General features: G+C 32.9%; 1 protein-coding gene across 1 annotated transcript; it reads left to right on the forward strand.

The window, feature by feature from the left end:
* The first annotated feature begins 4,344 nt into the window (after positions 1–4,344).
* LOC148094016 (echinoderm microtubule-associated protein-like 5) lies at positions 4,345–16,516 on the forward strand. The gene is made up of 7 exons (XM_087828051.1): positions 4,345–4,404; positions 6,638–6,839; positions 7,535–7,661; positions 13,806–13,884; positions 14,653–14,782; positions 16,078–16,172; positions 16,475–16,516. Exons 1-7 carry the CDS (start codon positions 4,345–4,347, stop codon positions 16,514–16,516), a joined length of 735 nt encoding a protein of 244 aa, XP_087684177.1.
* The last annotated feature ends 820 nt before the right edge of the window (positions 16,517–17,336 follow it).

Here is a 17,336-nt window from a genome sequence, read left to right on the forward strand (position 1 = left end):
ATATATCCAAGTCCTGCCATTTCTCATCACCTCTATTGCTGCCACCCTGCTCCCGGTCATCATCTCTTGACTCTTAGATCTCAGAAACCATATTTTAGATGTCTTCATTGTATGCTTGATAATTAAATGTCTCCTTGTCCTTAATTCATTCTGTAACTTTTCATTCTGTAACAGCTGTACCCCATTCCTCACTTTCCAAATTTGATGCAAGATACCAAGTCTTAGGGTTTGGGAATGTGCCTGCTGCAGCCCTTGCTGTCAGAGAAAGCCCATTTTTTTTATGTTTGCCAATGCAGCATTAACCCTTATTTTTAAAAATAAATAATATTAACATTATTATTTCTTCTTGTGTGGTTTTGAAACATACAGATAGATCTTCCTAGCTTAAACTAATAATTGCCTATTTTTAGATTTTTTAAAATGTGAAAACATTTTTATAAAGATGACTTTATATCATAAATTTCTGATTGGTTGTATAGAAACTACAAAAGTCGCCACCCACCCACCCCCCAAAATTTTCACATATGTCATTGGCTTTTTATGTTAGTTAAAAACACTCACTCTTTTTCAACAACTTAATTTCTTTTAAGGTGAGTATCAGTACTTTTGTTACTTTCAGAAGAGGGAATAATGGTTTGTATTAATTATTGCTTAGAATTCCATACTACTGATTTCAATAGAAAACTTTATTATCTGGATCCCTCGACTCCTTTTTAATATTGATGTGAGGCTATAATAAATATAGAAATCCTCTTTGAAATTAAAGGTTCTTTAAACACATACTTTATTTTAATAAAAGAAGATCACCTGACATATGCTGTCTTTTTCTTTTAGGTGGACGGTGCTGCTGTTTTTCTCCTGATGGTAAAGCTTTAGCTGTAGGTCTCAGTGATGGAAGTTTCTTAATGGCAAATGCAGATACTCTCGAGGATCTTGTGTCTTTTCACCACAGGAAAGATATTATTTCAGATATTCGATTCTCACCAGGTTAGATTCCATTGAAGTCACATTTGATTATTAACTTGGGCCTGGAATGAGTAAATAAATCAATGTGTAATTTTTATTAACTGTTATTTTACCTAATTTTACTTTTTTTTTTTACTACAAGAGGCAGTATGGTGAGAGGTAAAAGCCCTATATTAGATCAGTGGCAAAATACCGTTAGTGCCAATTCTGTCACTAAATTTTCTGTGTCACTTGGCACTTGGGCCCAGTCTGAGCTTCAGTTTCTTCATTTGTAACGTAAAGAGATTGGATGGACTCTCCTCATTTTAACCTTACTACTTCTGAAATTACATTTTTGTTTCATCAATTTCTATGTATTCGTTACCTATAACAAAACCTACTGTAATGCAGGAATTACTAATGTTAAGGCAAAATTTAGTTTTACTTCTTTTTTCTAAATTTAGAGGGTTTGTATTTTTTTTGGTTAAATGCAAAGTGTACCAAAATTACATTGTATATAATTTTTGACATTTGCTTTCCACTGAACTATTTTACTACAGTACAACATTTATTTCATTGTTAGTTAGAATATATTTTAAAAATACGTTATCTTCTACCATTTGACACTCATATCTTGTTATAACTTACAAAACAACTGAGTTCCTCCCAAAAACTATTAACAAAATTAACTCTAGTTGTACAGTGTAAAAAAAAATTTCTGAATGTAGAAAATGTCAGGAAAATATGTTTCTGTTACAGGTTCTGGAAAATACCTTGCAGTAGCATCCCATGACAGCTTTGTAGATATATACAATGTAATGAGCAGTAAAAGAGTAGGAATATGCAAAGGCGCTACGAGTTATATAACCCATATTGACTGGGATAGTAGAGGTAAGAATTTAAATAACTTAGTATTTTATAAAAGTTTCCTTTGATTTCGTATTGCTAATTTAATGAAACAAAAAGCGACTCAACAGATGAGTTCAAAAGCTTTGTGAAAAGAAAACGTTATTCTCAAAATTATTTTCCAGTGCTTTATTTCACTTCTGAAGATGAGTGCCATGAGTTTAGGCTCATTGGTATTTCTCCTAGTGTAATTCAAATTATAGTACAGTAAGTGTAAATTCTTTAATTTGTAAAGTAATTTAAATGTTATCCATAATATTTTTAATTGTTTGTCCTGGTTTTTTGTCAGAAAAGCTTGACATAAATAGTAACTGAAAATTTGGAAAATAGGTATGTTAGTGGGAGTTTTAAAGTGATTTCCTCTGATAGAAATACATCCCCTAAAAAATACAGTCATAATTGTATGCCATACACAATTTAATTCATATCTTTGTGTTTTAGCAGAATGCATGGCATGTGACAGTGTTTAATAAGTTTGGATAAATGCTAAGTATTTTAAATGCTCCATTTTTAAGGATTTTTAAAAACTGATTTCAGAATTAGGAAGGGAGAGAAAGAGAAACATCAGTTTTGTTGTTCCACTTATTTATGCATTCATTGGTTGCTTCTTGTATGTACTCTGACTGGAGATTGAACCTGAAACCTTGGTGTATCTGGACCATTCTCTAACCAACTGAGCTACCTGGCCAGGGCCATTTTTAAGGATTTTTGTTTCACATATTTGTCTCTATAAATCAAGTATTATAAATTAAAGTTTTTCAAGTATAGTTGAACAAAATTTTAAAAGTTTCAAAAATAATTTCTAGTGATTTTTTTATATACATAACAGAAATAGTTCTTACATATATATACACACACAAAAATGAAACCACTTATGAATTTAATTACTTAATTATATGGAAATTAACAAAATGAAATGCTCTTAATATATGGTGACTGCAGTAGAAAATGGTTTTTATGTTTAAGCTTAATTTTTCCCACAAAAGTTAAACATAATGCTAAATGTATATGTATTTATATTTTACATATGTGTATATATATAATTTTTTCACATTTGAAAACTTTATTCAAATGTCAAACTTCCTTCTAGAAACATTGTATCAGGTTATGTGCACAACATCAGGGTTCACACCCATGGCAGCAACTGGAATTGTTAAGTCTGTTTTAAGTTTTGACATGGTTAGGTGAAAAATTATATTTTTTAAATTTGCATTTCTAAATTATTTGTTATAGACTTTTGTAATTTTTATTAACTAGTATTCTGTCTTTTAACATATAAAGTTGATATTTTTGTATAGTAAAAGTTAATTTTGTTTTTTCTTTACAATTTCAAGTTCTCATGTTATATTTGTAATGTTCTCTATTTTTTACGATTATAAAAATATAAAATTATAAATATCCGATTACATAAGTGTATACATTTTTTACCTTCTTTTTAAGGAAAGCTTTTACAGGTTAACACTGGTGCTAAAGAACAGTTATTCTTTGAAGCTCCCAGAGGGAAAAGACAAACCATCCCCAGTGTGGAGGTAGGAAGCTAGTAGTGCTTATAATGTTGATTGACTAAAAGTAGTTACAAAACTGATGCCCATTATCATTTAGTTACACATGAAACCTGTTTTCAGATTACTCAAATTATGGATATTCTTTTTCTGAGTTTATTTTATTGGGTCATACTACATAGATAGGTAAAGGAAGAGATGCTGCATTTAAAAAAGAAATAAATTGCTTGCATATCTAGCTATGCTTCAGTTACTTCCTCAAAGCACAAGAAGCGTGCAGTAGCAAATAGATGGCATGACATCTAAGGTTGGAGGACTGCATGTTGGCCAGATCTTTTGGAACCCATATGCTTAGTTGGCAAATCCATGCTTAAAGAAAAGGGGGAAAAAGTGTTCAGTTTTGTGCCTGACAACAGTAGCAAAAATTTTTGACATGACATAGCTAAGGAAGAGAGGTTAAACAAAAGTTAACATGAAAGGGACTGTAAATAAAGCTCTTAATTTCCAACGGTTATTAATTGGAAAACATGCTTTTAATGTATTAGTAAAAATTTAGATGTGAAGGGTGAGAAAAATTTCTTGATTATTCAAAGAGCAGAAATTGGCTTATTTCTTATCACTGTATGCCCCTCATCTAGAGCACACAGTGGATCTATAATAAGTACATCTTGAATAATGTTAAATTTTTTCCACAGGAACTAGAGGACTTGGGAAACTACAAAACCAAGACAACTAATAATATTTTAATTAAATTTTTATTTTACTTATGGCATATAATTATTATGACATGTAGTTATACAGAAAAATATTCAGATTTAGTTGTTAATTTTTAGGTTTAGATATTATAAACTTCGAGCATTTTTTTCCTTTTTAGGTAGAAAAAATTGGTTGGGCGTCATGGACAAGTGTGCTTGGTTTATGCTGTGAGGGAATCTGGCCAGTAATTGGAGAAGTCACAGATGTAATTGCCTCTTGCCTCACCAATGACAAAATGGTTCTAGCCACTGGGGATGATTTGGGATTCGTGAAGTTATTTAGATATCCTGCTAAAGTATGTGTTTTTCTTTATCTCTCCTAATGATTATAACTATGGTTAAGGGAATGTCCTTTCATAGCATTTCATAGTTGTAAAATGCTATTTCATTGTAACAGTGAAACAGGAATATTACATAGGTAATATAAGTTGTAATATGAAAGGTTCAGAACTATGTTCCCTATTCTTGGCATCACATTTATGGGTTTTGTCTGAAAATATAATTTATGCTTCCATACCGTAAGTTATATATTATATTGGACAGTGTTTCTCAACATTGAGTAATGTAAGTATCCCCTCTAAAGGAGGCATTCCTTTTATCCCTAATATTAAATAATTTTAGTATTCTTTTGATTAAATATATACCATTAGGAGTAAATTTAAAGTTTATATTTACAGCTTTAAAATTTAAAGTTTCAATCAATTATAATACTATAAATACAACACCTACAAAATTAAAATAAACAATGTTGATTTAATATGATGAATGATGTTATTTTGCTAAAACCAAATGGTACACATTCTTTGGAGTACTGTACTGTATGTCTATGCTACTGTGTGATGACTCAGTTTTCTTATTGCTTTCCTCTATTCAGACTACTTGGAAACATTATTTCAAAAGTAAAATTCATGCATCAAGTCCAGATGCATTTATTCTTGATTGTCACAAATTTAGATATATAATTTGGTACCGACATGAGCATAAACATATATTTGAAACAGGGCACTGAAATCATATATGATATTTGGTTCATGATGGTCTTAATTGCTCATATTCCTATTTTTAGATCATCATTGAAGTGAAAACACAAGTTTAAAAATTCTCATATAGAATTCAGGTGCCCAAGAAAATAGTGTATCTATTTTAAATACACTTAAGTGGTAGAACTTTATAGTTGATAAAAATGTGTTCCAGTAAAACATTTATTAGTCAGAAACTTCACTTCCAATATCTTAGATTGTATAAATGCCCTAAGAATAGGTTTCGGAATATTGGTCTACAGATTCTTTCTTCAGCCTACTCTAACAAAACCCACAAAATCTTAAGGAAACTACCTTCTTGCAGTGTTTTGTTGATAGAGCCTCCTTTTATTTCAGCTAACTTTTATTAAGAGTTTTTGTTCCTGAAGAATTCACTGAGTTAGCTAGTGTTATGTTTTGTATATTTAAAATATTTCTTATATTAACATCCTTGAAAAGATATCCATCTGAAGCCTGCTTATGATACATTATTCTGAAATTTTCTTCTGTAACTTGGTAATACTAGTGTTCTAGATTTAAAAGTCGCCAGTATCTAGAACTTTTATTTTTCTTTTTTAAAAATATTTTTTATTTTTTAATCCTCACTCGATATTTTTTCCATTGCTTTTTCAAAGAGAGTGGAAGGGAGAAAGGGAAGGAGAATGGGAGGGGAAGAGAGAGATCAATGTGAGAGACACATCGACTGGCTGCCTCCCACCCACGCCTACACTAGGGTGGAGCCTGCAACCAAGATACGTGCCCTTGGCTGGATTCGAACCCAGGGCTCTTCAGTCCAAGGGCTGACGCTCTAACCACTGAGCAGAGGTGACCAGAGCTAGAACTTGTATTTTTCTTGATGTACATTCCCATTGCAGTGCTTACAAACAAAAACACGAATGAATTAAGATAAAAGATATTTACATGGGTGTATACCAGAATGATTGATAATTACTTTTGTTAATATGGCCATCCATACATAGATATATTGACATTCTGATTTCTAAATCATCATTTCTGTTTTCAACAATGTGTCTGCATAGCCATTGTTTTCAATAGCCATTGTACTATTTCATAGATATATACTATAATTAGCCAGTACTACTATTAGGAACATTTAAAGTATTTAAAGTTTTTCACTGTTTTAAGTAAGTGCTGTGGTAAATAATTTTTCCACATATAGCATTTTTTAGCATGGCTCTCTAGAAGGGATTGGTAAGTGAAAGGTCAGAACATTTTTATGCTTTTAATGCAGAATACCAAGTTGATTTCTAAAAAAGTTATGTCCATGGTACTAGCAGTATGTGAAACTATTACTTGCATCCTTCCCTTACCAGCTTGGGAATTGTTATTTTTCATTGTAGTGAATTTCAGTATTTTCTAATTTTTTATAAGTTGTATTTTTAATGATTAATTCCTAATCATATATTAAGAAAGAAATTCAAAATTATAACTGAAAGTTTTCAAGTAATGAAATTTCTCAAAAGGATACTTGACTTTTTTTTATCTTTAGGGAAAATTTGGAAAGTTTAAGAAGTATGTGGCTCATAGTACACATGTCACAAATGTTCGCTGGACTTACGATGACAGCATGTTGGTAACCTTAGGAGGTGCAGATATGTCTTTGATGGTTTGGACAAATGAAATGGAGGGCTATCGAGAAAAAAGGCCTTGTGATAGTGAAGAATCAGATACAGGCTCTGAAGAAGATGGGGGTATGTTGTTTTTCAATGTCTTATTTTAACTAGAACATAGAAAAAAATTAGTACAACTGGTTTAAGCTGCAGAAGGTAAAACAAGGAATAATAATGTTTGAATAATTGTGGTTTTAGTCTGTTTGGTCTTTTTAACACCAAAATTGGTTTTGTGACTCAAGAAGAACAGGCTGTCACGTACTGATGGCTTAGATATTCTTTATCTGCAAATGTAAGATAATCATACTTAAATAAGTACTATTAAAGTTTATAGTATCTAACTTCATGTTTTAAAGTAATTCCTAATATACCAGTAATACCAGCTCATTATAGAAAAATTAGAAAATACATTTTACAGTAAATAATAAACACAGCAGCCATAATTTGACCACTCAGAGGCAACCTCTGTTAACATTTTGGGGTCTATTATTAAGGGTATGTGCATTTATATACATAATATGTTTTTAACAAAAATGGTATCATACTGAACTTATTTTTTGTAGCCTGCTATTACCACTTAGTAATACTTTGAAAACATTGTTACATATCATTAAATATTCTGCTAAATCATTTTTATTGGCTGTATATTATTTTATAATTTGGCTGTAATACAGTTTATTTAACTTCATATCATTGAACATTCTTGTATCCAAATTATAAGATCATACTTGCCTCTTCAGTTTTCACTTAATGAATAACTTGTATTTTAATGGTAGGTTATGACAGTGATGTGACAAGGGAGAAGGAAATCAGTTACACCATCAGAGCCTTATCAACAAACATCCGTCCAACGTTCGGAATCAAGCCTCATTTGCAACAAAAAGAACCCTCACTTGATGAGAGGTAATAGTTAAGTTTAAAACTAGATGGAGAAAAAGATATTGCTATTAAAAATTGAATTTATTTATTGTTTAACTGAATGAATTTTTGCAAAAACCAAGTAACAGTGATACTCTTTTATTATAGAGTCCCCAGCACCTCTTAGAAAACAAGCTTTTCCTTAAATACTTTTTGGTGGTGACACTTTTTTGAAAGTAGTTTGGGGAATGATGCTATATTTAAAATATATAATTAAAGGAATCTTATTTGCTAACTTTTATAAATGAATGCGATGGGGTTGGAGGAGATGATAAAAATTGAATCCAATATTAAGTACTTTCTAGGAAGCACATGAGCAGAGATACTAAATTTTGAAAAGGCTTTTTGAGCTATGTGCCTTTAATCAAGGATAGATTTATTTCAAATACTTTTCAAAAAGGCAAGTTAAAGTATAGCTTGTCTCTAATGGGAATTATTGGTCTTTGTCCAGAATCAGCAAATCAAAAATAAGGACACGTACACAGTAATTTTGTGAGGAGATAACTTTTTAACAAAGTCTCTGAGCTTGGTGACAGATTAAGAGAGAAATTGTGAACCTGGTGCTTTTAAATTCATTAGGGAAGATAGAAAACAATAAAGAGGGGTACAGATCAGGCAGTGGCATGGATTTCAAGAAGCAAAGAGGCTTTAAGAAATGACAAAGGAAAATTATCCAGATACAGCCGTGAGGAGCAAGGAGTGGGAGGTGAAAACAAGTGACCTCTTCTGCACAAAGCTGTGATGAAGAAAACTTTATTATGAGAAGTTAGTAAGAATATTTGAGGGGAAGGATAAAGAAAGGGAGTGCATTTGCAGTGAACAGAATTTGTGGAAAATTCAAATGAAAGTTTAATTGGTGAGGGTAGTGCTGAAGAGCATTGGAGCTCAGCTAGTAGAAATGATACCACAAGAAAGCATTGGCTGAGGAACTTGAGTTTACACCTGTGGTTTTAATTCTCAGGGGAAAGGATGAAGTTGGAAGGGTGAGATGTGTGATAGTGATGGAGGAGTGGGGAGGACTAGAGGTTCACTCCAAAGTTCCCAGGGGACTTTTAGGTGGGATGTTGAGGTGTGATGACTCCACAGCTGTTACAGGGGCCCCATTTGCTGATGGTATACCTCAAATAATAGCAGTGGGGAGTTACCTTATGTGTGATGATCAGCATTGTCATCATGTATAAAAGAGGTGGAGTATGAAGTTAGATGTTTCAAGAAAGTTGGCTGAGCCATAACCTGAATACTTGGCACAGGATTCAAGGTTGAAGTGACTTGGTAGGAGGAGCAGTATCATATAGTGCAAAGGGCATGGTTTTTGGATTCAGACAAATGGGTTAAAATATTCATTTTATCATTTACCAGTTGTGTGGTCTTGAAAAACTGTTCATTCTCTCTGAGCCTCAATTTCCTCAGAGGTAAAATGATCATGATAATCTCTAACTTATGGTTTAAATAAAATAATGTATATAAAGAATTTAGATAGTAGGTCTTCACCAATGACATCCCCCTTGTGGAATGAAATACAGAGTAACCTGAGGAGTACTCTGGTTAATACTGAAACATTTCTTGAAATATATTCACAAAGTAATGAACACTACCTATATATTTATTAAAGTAATATATTTAAATATGCAAATGTGGGTGTTCCTAATTAGAATATTTGCAACATAGTGCTTAATATTACTTAAAGAAAATTATATCACCCAGGTCATGAAAAATGAAAAGTGTTTCATAAGGGAGAAGGAACTTGACATTTCCATAAGTCTTTTTCATTGATTATGTTGATTTTTAAAGAAAAATATTATTTATCAGATAAATTTCATTTGTCAGAAAGTATGACCTAATTTAAATCTGTAGGCCATCTTTTATGGTAAAACACTTAAATTTTCTTCTTCGTTGCTGAAGTGACCGAAGTTCTGACAGATGGAAATATCTTACTGCTCACGGGAATGACTGACACTGCCATAATTGTAATCTTCGCTGTTTGCATTTTTACAGCTAACCTTTTAAAAATTATTTTTTAAATTATTTTGTACATTGTTCTCAAATTAGAATTCAGCTCTAAATTCTTCTGCAAATGTTGAGGCAGAAGAAGCCAGTGATGTGATTCATAGTTAGGAGTCTTCATTTTCATGAAATGAAAGAATCAAAGGAAATAAAAACGATGAGGTACTTCTTTTTACCAACTTTGAATATATTTGTGAGGAGAGAACATGGTCTGTATAAATAATTGTTTTCATATTTTAAATAAAATATATTATTGTGATCAAATGCGAAACAAAACACTATCAGCAGTTAAAACAAATGCTTGTCAAATATCCACTTAAAAGGAAAATGCTTCTGATGACAGGAACGTTTGATAACTAACTACTCTAGTTGGCTGATACTTTTGTGGAATATTTTTTTCTAAATGACTAATAATTCTGTTACTCTTTTTCTCTAAATATTTGTGAAACAAATCTTATGTATTTAGTTTATCGTCAATCAAACTTAATATTTTTGAAAAAAATATTCAAAACAGTGAGACATAAAGTTAGGCACTTTTTGCTTTAAAATTTTGTTGTCAGACTGTTGCCTTTCATCTGCTTACTAAACTGGTACATTTTATTCATTATCAGTTTTCTTATATGTTTCCCACTTTTTCCCTTTTGCTCCTTTTGAAGGCAGGGGATAGTAAGGTAAGTATTTTATTAAAGAAAATGCTTTACTCAAAAATTGACTCTTTTGTTTTGGTCTTTATAGTATTTTTAAGGTATATTTTTTCCTATGAAACATTCAACTACATTTGTCAAGAAAGAATCAGAAAATGAAATAGGACAAATCCTACGAAAGAGTTATATTTTATAAATAAAATGAGTGGGTGTTGTTACGAGGGTCTTTATTATGATCATTGGTTTTACAAATGACTTTTCAGAAACTCCTATACTCAGCATAGTTTCAGTTTTTCCTTAAGTTTCAGAGACACATAAAAACAATCTGTTAACACATTTTTTATCAGTGGAAGAACTTTCAGTTTATAGTGTCATTTAATGAATGTTTAATGTCTTCTGTAGTTTTAAAACATTAACACAGGGCGGTGATGTATTTGTATGCTTGATAAAGCATGTGCAAGAAAGGACCCTGGGGTACTTCTGTAGCTACTTTTAGTGAGACAAAAATGTCTTTAAATAGTCTCTGAAATAGAACAGTGTGGAAAAGCTAGTTTAGAAGCTTTTAAAAAGGTACCGTTAGGACAGTGCTGGAAGAACATGAAAAAGGAGGTTTGAAACAAGGGTGTATGGAAATTCAGAGATTAGGCACTCCTTAATTTGCAGACTGCAGGAATTGCCTGTTTTGGGCAGGAGGTGATGTGTGCAAAGATGAGTCTGGAGTGTGATATAACTTCTTAAAAGGCCCACGTAATCTTGCATTATTGTAACAGATAGAACACTCAGATGGAGCCTCAGATCTGGAGTAGCTTGCTCAGCACTGATCTCTACAGTGATCTAGAAGAAAAAGCACGATGAAGGAAAGTTGGGAGGCTACTTCACATGAAGAGTAATTAATTCACTGCTGTAGGAATCACTTGTTTAAAAAAAGAGAAACTAAGTGTAAATACTATTGCTGCCTTGGGCATGAACAGCTTTTATGTAAAAGTGACCTCCCTGTCCCAGGCAATGTTTCTATTGAGTTTAGACGACCACTTCTCATTGGTGCTATGAAGAGGCGTTCTCGACATGTAAAGAGGGATTCCTGGTTTCATTGGGAGGATAGATGAGATGACTTCTGGATCTCTTCCAGTTCTGTTTTAGTCATTATGTTATTAAGGGAACATCTTTTTTTAAGTTGTCTCCTTTGCTAGCAGAATCCTAAATCCAGCATGGGTGCTGAGGGACTCACTCTGCCTGCTCGGTTGGACTGAACTCTTTTGGGTCAGACTAAGGGGAGCTTAGACTCTGAACAATTTCCTCAATAGCAGCTTCAGTGCTGTCAGCCTTTTAAGTTAGCTGTTAACATTTTACTGCCCTTTCTTAAGAACAAAGGTAAGCTTTAATATTTTGTTTGAAATTCATATTGCCCTGTAGAAAAATAAGAATGGCAAGTTTTAATGTTTATAATACAAAACATGTTGAATTCTGATTTATTTTCCTTTTTCACTTTTCTATTTCCCTGCCATTAATGGAGTAACTTAAGTCTTTTCTTACATGCAGTAGTAGATAAAAACAGTAGGCCTTTAACATATACAATATAGCTTATCTGTTTTAAATTTGTAAAAAATATTTTATTACAGGAAGTATTTTACTAGTGTTTTAAATTCAAATCTGTGTTATAATCTTTTCCCTTTTTTATCTGCTGCTAAAAAGAGGTTCCAGGTAATCCTCTTTCTTTGCTGTTTTATGAGGCCTAATTTTTTATTTTTATCTTATTTTATGTTTCCCATTAATGAGCTATGTTACTTGGTGCTCTTTACCTCTCATCACAGTTTTTTACGTTTTTCTCCTTTGAAAAGAGTATTTCTGAAACTAACAGCATCTTAATTGGTTTCATACGACATAAGTAACTGCTTCTCTGAAACTTTATCCATTTAACTTGTATAATTTTGCAAGCTGTGTAATTTTAAGCAATAATATATCTTGTATGAATTCTCTTTACAGAAATTAAAATATACTTAACTGTTACACAGGATTGTATAGATAAAAATTACCTGTTTCTTAAAGCTGCTAAACGATACATTGAATCAAGTTTTCCAGAATGACTTGGAAGCAGAGCAGAGGCTGCTGTCCTTCTCTAAAATGATCCCAGCAGAATATTTTTTAGTTAAATATTATAAATTTCAGTTATATTTATTAATTATATACATTTTTAAAAGTATATGATAAAGGTTTGAGACGAAAAGTTCTATGATAATTTGGAAAGTTCTTTATATAGTTTTGTAAGTGCATTTAATTTCTGTGCCACTAGTCAGCAATGCTTGTGTGCTCCTACATACTGCTTCACATGAAAATGCACACTGCTTTTATGTTACATGTTCAAGATACAGCACTTCATTTACTTTTTTGGGTAGATAACTTGAAAATCATGTTGAAAATACAAATGTATTGTTATGCCTTTATTTTTATGGACTTATTCATAAATGTTGGAATTTTTCACAGGAAAGTTAATTTGTATCACTTCCTGATTTAGTTAAAAATTGAATATTAGCTTAAAATTTTGAGGAGGGAGTTGATATGTGATTGATTTAGATTCAGTGTTCAGGTTATTAAACATTTGAATAGTGGTTATCGCAGTTAAAACTAAATGATGTGGAGTTTTAAAAAAATTTTCGAAAGAGTTTTAGGGAAGAGCGTCCACATTTAAATCGTTCTAAATTGGACCTGTATACACCAAATGGGACATTATGAATAGTTCTGAACTAGCAGTGGAAACAGAAGAGGAAGCTAGATTTGGGAGAGCTACTGTGTAGGTAGAGTTGATAAGTGTTTAGTAAATGGTGAGGATGAGAGAAGGAGCTGGAGGCAGTGGTACTAGCAGTCACCTCTTACGGAGTACGGTACGGTTTGCGGTGCTGTGTGACTGTTACACGTATTGATGGACTGATGGTGATGGCCCTGCCATGCTAGGGGCTGCAGGAGGAAGGGAAGGCAGAGGGCACAGAAGGGAAGGTGGAGTACAGATTCAAACTCAGACATGATTTCTGTTGCCAACAGTGTAGAAAGTTCATAGAAATATTTTCAAAATTCAGTTCAAGAAGAATCTGTTGAATACCTGCTGTGTATAAAATACTGTGGTAGATAATGTAGACCAGTAATCCAGGCTTTGTTGGTGATGCACCCCATCAAGAAGCTTTGAGTATGTAAAACTAACGTTCTGTATATTTTTATAAGCAGTCTGCTCTTATGCTAGTATAGTATTTACATAATAAAACATATACCAAAGAAACAAAAAGTAAAATGAATAAAAGGTCTGATATTTTCTTTCCACCTTTGTTTTTTAGAAGATATCAAGATAGAGAGGGCACAGCCTAGTGAGCACACAGCTTGGGTTGATTTTTATGAAAGGGTGTTAGACATTTCTCTCTGGAGGGCAGGTGAGGGAGGCTCCGTGAAGGCACCGGTGAAAGGTGCCTTTCCTCATTCCCACTATCTGTTTCAGGCCCCCGGTGAGCAGGGCCCCACCACAGCCAGAGAAACTCCAGACAAACAATGTTGGTAAGAAAAAGAGACCCATAGAGGTGAGGAAAACTCATTCTCTACTGTTAACTTATTTTTTAAAATGTATCCAGAGTTCATTCTGTTCTCTTTTTGTAAAATACCCAAATCTTGTCATAGTTTTAATGAAAAGAAACATATTGAATAATCTTTTTTGTTTGGTTGTAAAAATTGATTGCTTAACTGTCAAGTCTGAGGTTTAGATTGACATCCTCTGTGTCTCCCAGGCATTTCATAATCCCAGTATCAGCAGTAACAAGCAAACTGTGCTAAATTGGGTCAAAAAGAAGGTGTCAAAGCTTGGGAGGGTGATTGTTGTAACTCCCTGCCCCACTCAGCTTCACAGATCAATGAAAGCATGAGTCATCAGGGAAAGCGCACTTTGTTTTGTGCACCAATATTGAAGTACTGTTTGGATCCTTAAAAGTACATCACTTGGACATAATTTGTACTGAGTTATGTATGCAGATCAGATATTTTGACTAATGAACACAAATCAGAATATTCTTCTTTTGGACAGAAGTATCTCAGTGTTTAGTGCATGAAATCTTAAGAACTGAAATTCTCGGAATCAGGTGACCTTGTTTTTATAACTTTATGTAGAAGGTATAGAATGTGTGTTTTAGCTGTCCAGAACAGATTACATAAAGAAGTATGACTAGCTTAATTTTGTTTTTGCAGTTTGTAAAACTGCCCTTTATTTTTTCTGAAGATACCAGTACTGTATACAAAAAAAAAAAAGTGAATATTTAGACATGAGGAATTGTATAATGGTTTCATCATTGTTACAGGACCTTGTGTTGGAGCTTGTTTTTGGCTATCGAGGCAGAGACTGTAGGAATAATGTTCACTATTTAAATGATGGTGATGATATAATTTATCATACTGCATCCATTGGAATTCTTCACAATGTTGCTACAGGTAGGAAAACCTGATTCTTCATCCCTATTTTTTCTTAAATTTAGGATTTTTTAATTTAGCATCTTAAAATTCTTTGTTAAAACTATAAATAAAATGCATGAGCCCAGAATATAAGTATTTCATACTGTAGAACTTACTACTGATATTTCAAGTAACCAAATTTACAGTCTTAAAAGAATATAATAGCAGAAAAGGATTTCATAATGCAAAGTGCTCTTAGGTCTCTATTAGAAGCGAAGGTTTACTGTATGTTGAAACCATGTTTTATAGTGAAACCATTTGTAATTTTATTCTGTTTACCTATAACCTTATCATGAAAATGGATGATTTGGACAGTTGTCTCTGAGAGTGATTGAAAGTATAGCATGTTGAATGAGTTGATTGTTGGGGATAAGGTAGGTGGTGTTCATACTGAAGCTTTGGAAAGCCAAGGAAGTTAGCTAAGAAAGTTGCTTGTCTGTGTTTCTACTGACGATCCCTTGTTTGATTCGAGAAGGTAAGAAAATATTTGTTGATGTTTATTTAACTGATTGGATTCTTGCAAAGCAAAGTTCTTAGGATCATTTGATGACCCTCTACAATCTAGCCCCAACCTACCCTCCTGACCTCATCTCCCACGCTCTGTTTCACTTTCCTTTGAATAAAGCTTACCTTTATTACCCTGCATGGTTGCCTAGTAAGGTGTCTTCACTTTGATGACTACTGGATGAACCACATTACTTCTTTGATCAAAATTCTTAGTACCTCCCCACTGACTACGGAAAAAACATGAAATTTAATAGGATTGCATTAAAAATCCTCTATAATTCTAGTTCCAGTTTGCCTTTCAACTGTATTTCTCACTTATCTTTTTATCACCCTACACTTCAGCCAAATGAACCCTTTGTGTGCATACCCAATACTTGCCTTTGTACCTTTGCTTAAGGTATTCTACCTGGAATGCTCTTCCCACCCATCTTTACATTTACTGAATCTGCCACATCAGTCCAGGAGTGCCATGTGCCCAGGATCAGAGGACTTCTCTGTTGTGAATTCCCACAGCGTTTGTCTTTGATTCTCTGTGGAACTTGCTGTCTTCAGCCTGTATCAAATTGGCTTATGCCTTTCAGGGGTCTATCCCTTTAAAGATTTCTGGGTCATTTTTCCATCTTTATGATGATACACACATATTAAGTGCTCAAAAATACATGTTAAATAAGCAAGTAAGTGAAACAGAAGTTTATTATTGTGGATAAGTGCATCTGGCTGTTATACTTTAAAGTTTTCAAATTTAATTCTCAGATTCTTTTTTATAGGGACTCAGAGTTTTTATCAGGAACATAATGATGATATTCTGTGCCTCACTGTAAATCAGCACCCCAAATTCATCAACGTAGTGGCAACTGGCCAAGTAGGTATGTTTGTGTATTTTAAAAGAAACAATTTTAAGTAATTATCTTGTTAAAATTAATTCAGTATCCTAGGGAAAAAGTTAAAATATATTTGTGTATTGTTCAAAATGTACTTGCACAGAAAGCACACACCCAGTTTTTCCCATATTATTTACTTCCAGGTATCTTTGTCTCACTTTGGTTATTGTGAGTTGATTTAAACAGTTCAGGATTAAAAATAAGCTAATTTATGGTGGTTGAAATAGTTGGATTTAGCAATTTAGCAGAAATTTTTGATTGGCAAAAAGGTTTCATTTAATAGCATGTAAAGCAGAAAGGAAGAATTCGAGGACAAGGGAACTAAGGGGTTAAGCTAGAAAGAAGAGAGACTCTAAGTCTGTCCCACGTTCATAAATCCCTTCTGCCTGTTTCTTTTCTTGGAATTGGCCTAATTTGCCAACTATTTTGAAATCATCACCTGTACATTGCTGTGTTTAACTCTATAGACCCATAAACTTAAACCAAGGCCATAACTCTACAAGCAAAGCGATGAAAGAATAGCAGGTCTAGTGAGGACATGTCTACCAATCAGTCAGTGATCACTGTGAATTCTACATAACAGATTTTGTCAGTCAGACCTTCACAACTCTGGTATAGTTTTAGAAATGATTGATCATGGGTTTGTTGGATCTCAATGGGCCTCAATTGCTAAGCCAGCTTTCGAGGTGTCTTTTTCTTCTTAAATAAGATAATTTATGCTTTTAATATCTTCATTTTCATATAAGTACTAAATCGATCAGTTAGATACTCATTTTCTGGGTCACTTAGTTCTACAGTTAGACCACAAAGACCCTTGCGTCCTTCACTTTCTTCTCTTGAGTTATATGGAACTTTTGCCATCATTTCTTGCAAAGGTTTAGATCTAAAGCTCCCCTTCAAGTAGAGATACATTACAACCTTAAAGGATCTGTTAACAGTTCATTCTGTAAACCAAAATGAGGGCCATATTAATTCAAATCATATCATTATTTTTAAAGTTGTTAAAATTTTATTTTTTTATTTTACTTTTTATTTTTTTAAAATATATCTTTATTGATTTCAGAGAGAGGAAAGGAGAGGAGAGAGAGAGAGAGAAATATCAACAATGAGAGAGTCATTTGATCAAGCCCGAAACCCAGGCATGT

This window comes from Miniopterus natalensis, chromosome 1 (genome assembly GCF_054644295.1).
Source record: "Miniopterus natalensis isolate mMinNat1 chromosome 1, mMinNat1.hap1, whole genome shotgun sequence".
Classification (NCBI taxonomy): Eukaryota; Metazoa; Chordata; class Mammalia; order Chiroptera; family Miniopteridae; genus Miniopterus; species Miniopterus natalensis.

Bases quoted from the DNA above. Each gene is read 5' to 3' on its own strand.
- LOC148094016 (XM_087828051.1), top strand. From the start codon at position 4,345: ATGGTTCTAGCCACTGGGGATGATTTGGGATTCGTGAAGTTATTTAGA. The intron at 6,840-7,534 runs GTATGTTGTTTT...TTTTAATGGTAG, and splicing joins AGGCTCTGAAGAAGATGGGG to GTTATGACAGTGATGTGACA. The intron at 7,662-13,805 runs GTAATAGTTAAG...TATCTGTTTCAG, and splicing joins GAACCCTCACTTGATGAGAG to GCCCCCGGTGAGCAGGGCCC.